We start from the raw sequence: 10,000 nt of genomic DNA, 5'->3' as shown, positions 1-10,000 counted from the left end.
GTGTTTGTGTGTGTGTGTGTGTGTGTGTGAGACGACAGGGAGGCTGCACTGCAATTACAAAGTTGATGAGCATTCATGCATTTGTTTCACCCTTAATGGAGAAAAAGCTTACCGCCGCATCTCCAACATGGCCGCCGCCCTGCTAACTGAGCAGCCTTTTGACTAGTCACAGCGACCCGTCACGGAATACGCACAAAGCAGACTGTTTTCGTCTTACCCGTCCCTAACCTCGCTTTCCTGCCGCGCTTTGTCATCCGCAGGCCAGCTGGCGGCGGGGACGTGTGAAATTGTGACGCTGGACAGGGACAGCAGCCAACCGCGGCGGACCATCGCCAGGCAGACGGCCCGCTGCGCCTGCAAGAAGGGCCAGATCGCAGGAACTACAAGAGCGAGACCCGCCTGTGTGGACGGTAAGGCGAGAGAAAGGGCTCAGACGCCTGAGGACGTGTTTTCGTCCTCAGGCGTCTGTCAGCTTCCTCGGGCTTGTTGTTTAAGGTGGAATTAAGGTGTGTTTTTCAACCTTTTTTGAGCCGAGGCACACCACCAGCAGAAATCATTAAAAAAACGAAACTCAGTTGACAGTAAAAAGTCGTTGTCGCAATTGTTGGGTATGACTTTAAACCATAACCAAGCATGCATCAATATAGCTCTTGTCTCAAAGTAGGTGTACTGTCACCACCTGTCACATCACACCCTGACTTAATTTGAGGTTTTTGGTGTATTCCTGTGTGTAGTGTTTTAGTTCTTGTCTTGTGCTCCTATTTTGCTAGCTTTTTCTCTTTTTTTGGTATTTTCCTGTAGCAGTTCCATGTCTTCCTTTTGAGCGCTATTCCCCGCATCTACTTTGTTCTAGCAATCCAGAATATTTCAGTTGCTTTTATCCGTCTTTGTGGGGACATTGTTGATTGTCATGTCATGTTCGGATGTACTTTTTGGACGCCGTCTTTGCTCAACAGTAAGTCTTTGCTGTCGTCCAGCATTCTGTTTTTGTTTACTTTGCAGCCAGTTCAGTTTTAGTTTAGTTTTGCATAAGGGCACTCACCTTTTGTTTACTTTTTGGTTTAAGCCAGTGGTTCTTAACCTTGTTGGAGGTACCGAACCCCACCAGTTTCATATGCGCATTCACCGAACCCTTCTTTAGTGAAAAATAAAATGTTGTTTTTTTTCAAATTCAAGACAAAGTTATATGTTTTTGGTAACACTTTAGTATGGGGAACATATTCTAAGTAACAAAGACTTAATTTAGAGTTTTTTGGAGACTTGGGGAACATATTCTAAGTAACAAAGACTTAATTTAGAGTTATTTGGTTAAGGTTAGGGTTAGACGGTTAGGGCCAGGGTTAGAGGGTTAGGGTTATAATAAGGCCATGCCGAATAAGGCATTAATAAGTACTTAATAATGACTAGTTAAGAGCCAATATGTTACTAATTTGCATGTTAATAAGCAACTAATTAATGGTGAATATGTTCCCCATACTAAAGTGGTACCATGTTTTATTACTGGTGGACAAAATGAACCGTGCATGAACATCACCTTGTTCAAACAACAAAACCAACACAGTGCATAAACTCACAACAAATTACACACCTGCAAATCAGTGTGACTTCTGCTGTTGCCGTATCCGTAATACGCAGATAGGGAGAAGTTTTCATTTACACGATGAGTCGGGTGTGTCTTGACCTCCGCCGAACCCCTGAGCCCGACTCACCGAACCCCTAGGGTTCGATCGAACCCAGGTTTAAAGGCCTACTGAAATGAAATGTTTTTATTGAAACGGGGATAGCAGATCCATTCTATGTGTCATACTTGATCATTTCGCGATATTGCCATATTTTTGCTGAAAGGATTTAGTATAGAACAACGACGATAAAGTTTGCAACTTTTTGTCTCTGATAAAAAAAAAGCCTTGCCCCTACCGGAAGTAGCGTGACGTAGTCAGTTGTTCGCCTCCTCATATTTTCCTATTGTTTTCAACGCAGCTAGAGCGATTCGGACCGAGAAAGCGACGATTACCCCATTAATTTGAGCGAGGATGAAAGATTTGTGGATGAGGAACGTGAGAGTGAAGGACTAGAGTGCAGTGCAGGACATATCTTTTTTCGCTCTGACCGTAACTTAGGTACAAGCTGGCTCATTGGATTCCACACTCTCTCCTTTTTCTATTGTGGATCACGGATTTTTATTTTAAACCACCTCGGATACTATATCCTCTTGAAAATGAGAGTCGAGAGCGCGGAATGGACATTCACACTGCCTTTTATCTCCACGACAATACATCGGCGAAGCTCTTTAGCTACTGAGCTAACGTGATAGCATCTGGCTCAAATGCAGATAGAAACTAAATAAATAAATCCCTGACTGGAAGGATAGACAGAAGATCAACAATACCATTAAACCATGGACATGTAACTACACGGTTAATAATTCTCAGCCTGGCAAAGCTTAACAATGCTGTTGCTAACGACGCCATTGAAGCTAACTTAGCAACCGGACCTCACAGAGCTATGATAAAAACATTAGCGCTCCACCTACGCCAGCCAGCCCTCATCTGCTCATCAACACCCGTGCTCACCTGCGTTCCAGCGATCGACGGCGCGACGAAGGACTTCACCCGATCACAGATGCGGTTGGCGGCTAGCGTCGGCTAGCGCGTCTGCTATCCAAGTAAGTCCTCCTGGTTGTGTTGCTACAGCCAGCCGCTAATACACCAATCCCACCTACAACTTTCTTCTTTGCAGTCTTCATTGTTCATTAAACAAATTGCAAAAGATTCACCAACGCAGATGTCCAGAATACTGTGGAATTATGAGATGAAAACAGAGCTATTTTGTATTGTTTTCACTGGGGTACCGATACTTCTGTTTCACTGGCTACGTAAACGCGCATACGTCATCATCCAAAGCCGTTTTCAACCGGAAGTTTAGCGGGAAATTTAAAATTGCACTTTATACGTTAACCCGGCCGTATTGGCATGTGTTGCAATGTTAAGATTTCATCATTGATATATAAACTATCAGACTGCGTGGTCGGTAGTAGTGGCTTTCAGTAGGCCTTTCCGACATCTACAAAGCAATTAGCTACCGGTTTCCACCTACTGATATGGAAGAGTATTACACGGTTACTCTGCTGAACTCTAGGCAGCACCGACACTCAACAACAACACATCATTTGCAGACTATAATTACTGGTTTGCAAAAAATATTTTTAACCCAAATAGGTGAAACTACATAATCTCCCACGGCACACCAGAGTGTATCTCACGGCACAGTGGTTGAAAAACACTGGATTAGGCTGATTGACCGGACGCGACTAAAGCGTGCGTCCCAGTGGAATGTATTTAAGGAGAACGTGGCTGCAGGCCGACACCAGGTAGGCTTGACAGGATTGGAGCTTTTTTCTCATCGCAGTGTTTTCCATCCTGACGTGCACACGACATGTTTGCATCATTTCACAACGCCAAGAATACAGGTGATTACACTTGTTTTCCGCTCCCGGAGCGCTTGCACACAAGCGAGTTAAAAATGTGTCATCAACCGAAAACATCTTAGCACAGGCAGGACGTAGCAAGTGATTACTCCAAAAAAAAGTAGCCCGGTTGAAGTCAGCTTTCTAGTCGAGTTGCACAGCATTGTGCTATAGCAACTATGAAATCAAACAGATGAAATGTGTGCAAGTATCTGTAGTGCGCACGACAGCGTGCTCAAAGTACGGTATTTTTACGGACTATAAGCTGAAAACACATTTATCATGAATTATGAAGTAAACCAACTGTTGTTCACATGTTAGCAAGGTTGCATAAGCCTTTTTGGGTTCCTTTTCTCCCGCTTGCTTGATTACATTACAAGAGCACGTACAAATATGCAGAAAAACACTCCTACAGACGTCACACATGGGACCGTTTAGTACAGGGGTCGGCAACCCGCGGCTCCGGAGCCGCATGCGGCTCCTTGACCACTCTGATGCGGCTCAGCTACATACATGCCGACCCCCCCAGATTTTCCCAGGAGATTTATGGATCTCAGTGCCTCTCATAGAGCACTCCCAGGGAAAAAATAACCCTATTTACACTCTAATTACTAAATAAACGGCGTGCCCTAATTGCACTGCAGTAATTGTCCTCTACAGCATTTACAAACAGCGTGCCAGTCCAGCCACATGTTGTAGGTAGCTTTTACTTGTACACACAGGAGACAGCGAAGCATACTTAGTCATCAGCCACACAGCTTACACTGACGGTAGCCGTATCAAACAACTTTAACATTGTTACGTTACAAATATGCGCCACACTGTGAACCCACACCAAAAAATAATGAATAACACATTTCTGGAGAACATCCCACTGTAACACAACATAAACACAACACAACCATTACCCAGAATCCCATGCAGCCCTAACTCTTCCGGTCTACATTATACACCCCCGCTACCACCAAATCCCCCCCCCACATCAACCCCCCCCCTCTCCGTGCGTTGGTTGAGCGGAAGAGTTAGGGCTGCATGGGATTCTGGGTATTGGTACCGTCAGTGTAAGATGTGTGGCTGCTGAGTTAGTACGCCTTGCTGTCTCTTACGTGAGCAAGCTGAAACTGCATTCTACATGTGGTCGAGCAGGTACACTGTTAAGGCAGACTGTAGCGGGCGCCAAATGCAGTGTCATCACGCTCTGATATTCGGGTGTCTCCCGGGAAAAATGAGAGGGTTGGCAAGTATGACGTCATCAAGCGCCATTCATTCAAAACTCGCGGGCTGCACTAACATCAAATTTCCACATTAAAGTGCGTGCCGGTGCGTGTGTTGGAGACCCCTGGTTAACATAGCACACAGCATTTAAGCTCTGTATGCGGTGTTTTTCATTGTAAAAATTTTTGTGTGGCTCCCATTAATTTCTTTAATTTGTGAAACTTGCCAAAATGGCTCTTTGAGTGGTAAAGGTTGCCGACCCCTGGTTTAGTAAGTACAAACTCTTTCAACGCCTTCACCACTGCTACGAGTTGTTGTGATTACATGTACCATGTTTATGTGTGCCATGCTATGTGAGGTTTTTTCCTCGGACTCAGTCTGGACCACTCCTGAGGGTCCAGCCTCAGATTTATTTTTTTTTTTTACTCTTCCCCCTTTCCCATTGTCACCTTTTTCCCACCTTTTTAAGGAGCGCTGTAAGTGGCTGATCCGTTGGCGGTCCCGTCTTGTCCCCCCGTAACGTACTGTATGTCTGCTCTTAGCGGGATTGTGCCGAAAATGTAATTTCAGTTCTTACGTGTCTTGTACATGTTAAGAATGGACAAAATAAAGCTGCTGTCTGTTGTAGTAAAACCTACAAACGTTGCTCGGAGTAATGAATTAAAAATCAATACAAGTAGGAACACAATGGACGGCTAGAAGACGGTTCATGGCTGTCATATCTTCTTGTCAACAAACGGTGTATTGTTTGGATGGCAAGTTTGTCACTTCAATCAGTGATTTGTTGTCCAATACTCCCCTTTTGTACATGTGCGTACGTTGTTGTCTGCTGTGTCACAGTGTGATGTTGCCTCTTCCTATTTGATATCAAGTTCATTTTAGTGTGGCGCTGCATAGAGCTGGGCGATATATCGAATATACTCGATATATCGCGATATAGAAAATGACTACATCGTGATATTCGAGTATACGTTCTCACGCAGTTGTTTTTAGCTGCGGGCATTACACTATCAATCAATCAATCAATCAATGTTTATTTATATAGCCCTAAATCACAAGTGTCTCAACAGGCTCTTCTCACTCTGTCTTGTCTCTCCTTCTCACAGAGACATAAAACAAGCGCACCTTCTTACATACGTCACATACTGTCGCGCGTGCAACGTCACGCGCCCTCGCCGAGCGGAGAGGTAGCGACACGGGTGACGTTAGCAGTGGTGCTAACGGAGCGGTGCGAGTGGTAATACGAGAGAGAGAAGGTGCGAATCTGGTAACAAATGAAGGAAGAATGAATTCCCAAGAAAAACAGCACGGGGTCCATCGTGTGGCGGTGGTTTGGCTTCAAGCGGGAAGATGTTTTACGAGTATGCGGGCAAAAGCGTTGCTACAAAAAGTAGCACAAGTAATAATTTGAAAAGTCACCCGCAAGAGAATGAGTGCTTGAAACTCCCGGGAGAATCCCGATACTCAGCGCCTCTCCCGACAACCTCCCGGCAGAGATTTTCTCCCGACAAACTCCCGGTATTCAGCCGGAGCTGGAGGCCACGCCCCCTCCAGCTCAATGCAGACCTGAGACTGAGTGGGGACAGCCTGTTCTCACGTCCGCTTTCCCACAGAATAAACAGCTTGCCTGCCCAAAGACGTCATAACATCTAGGGCTTTTAGAGAGTGCACAACTGCGCACACAACAAGGAGACGAAGCAGAAGAACGAGGAAATTACAGACATGGCGGCCGAAATGATATACTCATCATGAACGGAGAAGTTAAACAGGACAATACTGCCATCTAATGGATAGCCACTGGAACACTGAAATTCAAGTTTTTTTGGTTTTTTTTCTATGTAAATAAAATTAAAAAATATATATATATGTAGCTAGAATTCACTGAAAGTCAAGTATTTCATACATATATATATATATATATATATATATATATATATATATATATATATATATATATATATATATATATGAAATACTCGAGTTGGTGAATTCTAGCTGTAAATAACCACGCCCCCCAACCTGTGCACTGCACAGCTTTTCAAATCGGTTAAAACCTCATTGAATTCGGGGCTGAGCTGCCTTGACGCGAGTGTTTCCCGGTGAATGATACATTGTGTCCAATGCGCATTTGGCGCAACCCTCTTTATTAGAGCCTGCAGCCCGTTTCTTGACTTTGCCATGCGCGCCATCAGAGCAAAAGCCCACACAGTTTTCCCATTTAAGGTCGTGTTCTTTGAGGAAACTGTCCATTATCTTGAACAGCTCATCAGCAGTGGCTCTATTTTTTATGTATTTGCAAAACAGCAAATCCTCGCACAGTGACTCGCCATTCACAAAGCTTCCGCTTAGCCCCGCCCCCATTAGTTACTGTTGCTATGTCAGTAAACTTTCGCTCCTACCTAGAAATGTAAAGCCTACACGAAAAATAAGTCATTTAAATTTATCTATATAGCGGATTTCACAGACAGAATCACAAAGTGATTTACAGTGTGTATAGAAAATGAAAGCATAGTAAAAAAAAATATCAAAGAATATAATAATAAAAAAATAAAAAAAATCAAAGTGAAATTTCCTCCCGTTCCTCGCGCCCCACCTGTCATGTCTCTATTCCCCACCAGTGGGGCGCACCCCACACTTTGAGAAACGCTGCCTCAAGGTATCGTTAACGGCGTTGTAATGGACCTAAGTGTAATTAATTAGATTATTTGTTACTAACGCCGTTATATCCGTGTTCTGTACTCTTTGCCAACAACCACTTCTCTGTTCTCATGCTAAAAAGCTGTGCATAATTTCTATATACATATATATATATATATATATATATATATATATATATATATTTATTTTTTATTTATTTTTTATTTTTTTTACAAGCCACTACCTGGAAATTGGCTTTCAAAGTGTCACCGAAATCGTATTTATAGTTGCAGAAAGCCTGGTTCAGCGCACATGTCAAGTTTTAATATGAAATGGATGTTAAACAAACCAAAGGCTGTCAGACAAACAGAACTGTGACTCAGCTGTTATTTGCAATGCTTCCCTCAGCAAGAAAAAAAAGCAGTGGGTGGAATGTCATCTCTTGTCCTTTTTCGGCTATTCTTACACAGATGAATCAATGTTTCACCCTTCTTTTCTTTTTTTTTTCAGCGGGGGGGAATTGCTTTGTTTCATCCCTGTATTGATCAAGACACCTGTCCGGGGTAGGAAAAACATAAAAAAAACCACAAAAAAAACAAAGTCGGCGTATATGGCGCACATAAAACAAAACTTTGTGAGCGCATTTTCTGAGGATGGTTGTAATTTACAATTTCCCGCTATGCTATATTGCCTCCTGTCGAAATAAAAACTTTATTGCGGTTCATATTTCAAAATCCAAGGGCTGGGTATTATTGCCATGCAAATATGCTTATCTCTGCAAGTGCAATCTTGTTTGTTCCGACTCACTTTGCAGACTTTGAAAGAGAGAGAGAGTTGGTGCTGACGTCCACTACCCTAAATGCCACAAATGGGAATTCAATCAGTTCTAATCTAATGGAGTCCTTGAGGTCTGGCACTGGGCTCCAATATGCCTTTGCCGCCTCGATCCGTGTCCTTCATGCTGTTCCGTGTGCAATGGCGGAATAATATAAGGCTGTCAAAAGGCTACCGGGGCCACCGGGTCCCTGAAAACAACCAGGAGGCTTTCTTCTCATCTTTCACGTTCTTTTTCTCAAGCTTTTTTATTTTTTATTTTTTTCCCTACTCTTAAGTGGGCGATGATGCAGATTCTTGTCAACGTGCTGGGCTAGACCGCTGCGATGCAGAGCGCAGCATCCATTAGGCCTCAACCCAGGAGCGGAATGTTCCAGCAGTCACGTTTGAGTAACAAAACAAAACCAAAAAAAAAACAGTCGTTGGTCACGCTGGTGCTGTGTTAACAAGCGGCCTTAATGGCGAGCTCGTTTTGACGGCGGAAGTGCTTAAAGTAGCAGTAGAGAGGAAAAACAAGTCGCCTCTATATTGAAGCTATTATCATATATATCGGATTTATGACCCCAGAAGGCTTCCAAAGTTTGCGAGTAACTAGACATGATCAAAATGCTATCAATCTCACAAAGATTCCGAAGCCATTTTGAGAGATTATGAGGAAACCAGTCACATGATCGTGTGACGTTGTGCTAGGAACCACAGATCCCTTCCCCATCAACAACAATGCTAATCAAGCAGACTTTGTGAGAGCCAACAATGATTACTTTTGGAAAACATTTTGGTAACACTTTAGGATGGGGAACACATATTCACCATTAATTAGTTGCTTATTAACATGCAAATTAGTAACATGTTGGCTCTTAATTAGTCATTATTAAGTACTTATTAATGCCTTATTCTGCATGGCCTTATTATACAACTAGTAAGCCATTAACTAAGAGTCTTCCCTTAATAACCTCAGAATTATTGCTTATTAGTAACCCTAACCCCAACCCTTATATGTTCCCCGCCTAGTGTCCAAATAACTCTAAATTAAGTCTTTGTTACTTTCATAAGCAACTAATTAATGGTGAATATGTTCCCCATACTAAAGTGTTACCAACATTTTTATCCAGAACCTTATATTTTTGAGTAGGAACACAAAGAGGATGAGCAATACGTTTTAGAAGCCATGTGGTAAACAACTGTATCGTGACACCAAAGCATTAGCAACATTGCTAGGTGCTAAACATACAAACTAACCACAGTAAAAACCATAAAAAACAAACACTTACTCGTCGGAATGCCGACTGACAGGACGCTTGCATAATTCAGTTTAGATGAAGACTCAATCGCGGTCCTCACGAAGGGTTAGAAAAAAGTAGCAACAGAGGACCCTCCATCTGTTGACTCAATTGTTAGCTATTTATTTACAATTTTGAATGCATAAAAAAGGCAATCATACTGGGTGTTCTTCCCAATATATATATATGTTTTATATATATATATATACCGTATTTTCCGCACCATAAGGCGCACCTAAAAACCTCCAATTTTCTCAAAAGCTGACAGTGCGCCTTATACCGTATTTTTCGGAGTATAAGTCGCACCAGAGTATAAGTCGCACCTCCCGAAAATGCCTAATAAAGAAGGAAAAAAACATATAAGTCGCACTGGAGTGTAAGTCACATTTTTGGGGGAAATGTATTTGATAAAACCCAACACCAAGAATAGACATTTAAAAAGGCAAACTAACCACAGTAAAAAACATAAAAAACAAACACTTACTCGTCGGAATGCCGACTGACAGGACGCTTGCATAATTCAGTTTAGATGAAGACTCAATCGCGATCGTCACGAAGGGTTAGAAAA

At 42.7% G+C, this 10,000-nt stretch overlaps 1 protein-coding gene across 8 annotated transcripts in view; it reads left to right on the top strand.

The window, feature by feature from the left end:
• The window catches only part of tafa5a (TAFA chemokine like family member 5a), a 684,328-nt gene that overhangs the window by 528,161 nt on the left and 146,167 nt on the right, over positions 1-10,000 (top strand). For all 8 annotated transcript variants that reach the window (XM_062064578.1, XM_062064580.1, XM_062064579.1 and 5 more), the window contains one exon: positions 261-410. In XM_062064578.1, coding sequence (XP_061920562.1) covers positions 261-410 — 150 coding nt within the window. The remainder of the gene's footprint in view (positions 1-260; positions 411-10,000) is intronic.

This window comes from Entelurus aequoreus, linkage group LG12 (assembly GCF_033978785.1).
Source record: "Entelurus aequoreus isolate RoL-2023_Sb linkage group LG12, RoL_Eaeq_v1.1, whole genome shotgun sequence".
NCBI classification, from domain to species: Eukaryota; Metazoa; Chordata; class Actinopteri; order Syngnathiformes; family Syngnathidae; genus Entelurus; species Entelurus aequoreus.
This window is presented reverse-complemented; position numbering and strand designations above follow the sequence as displayed.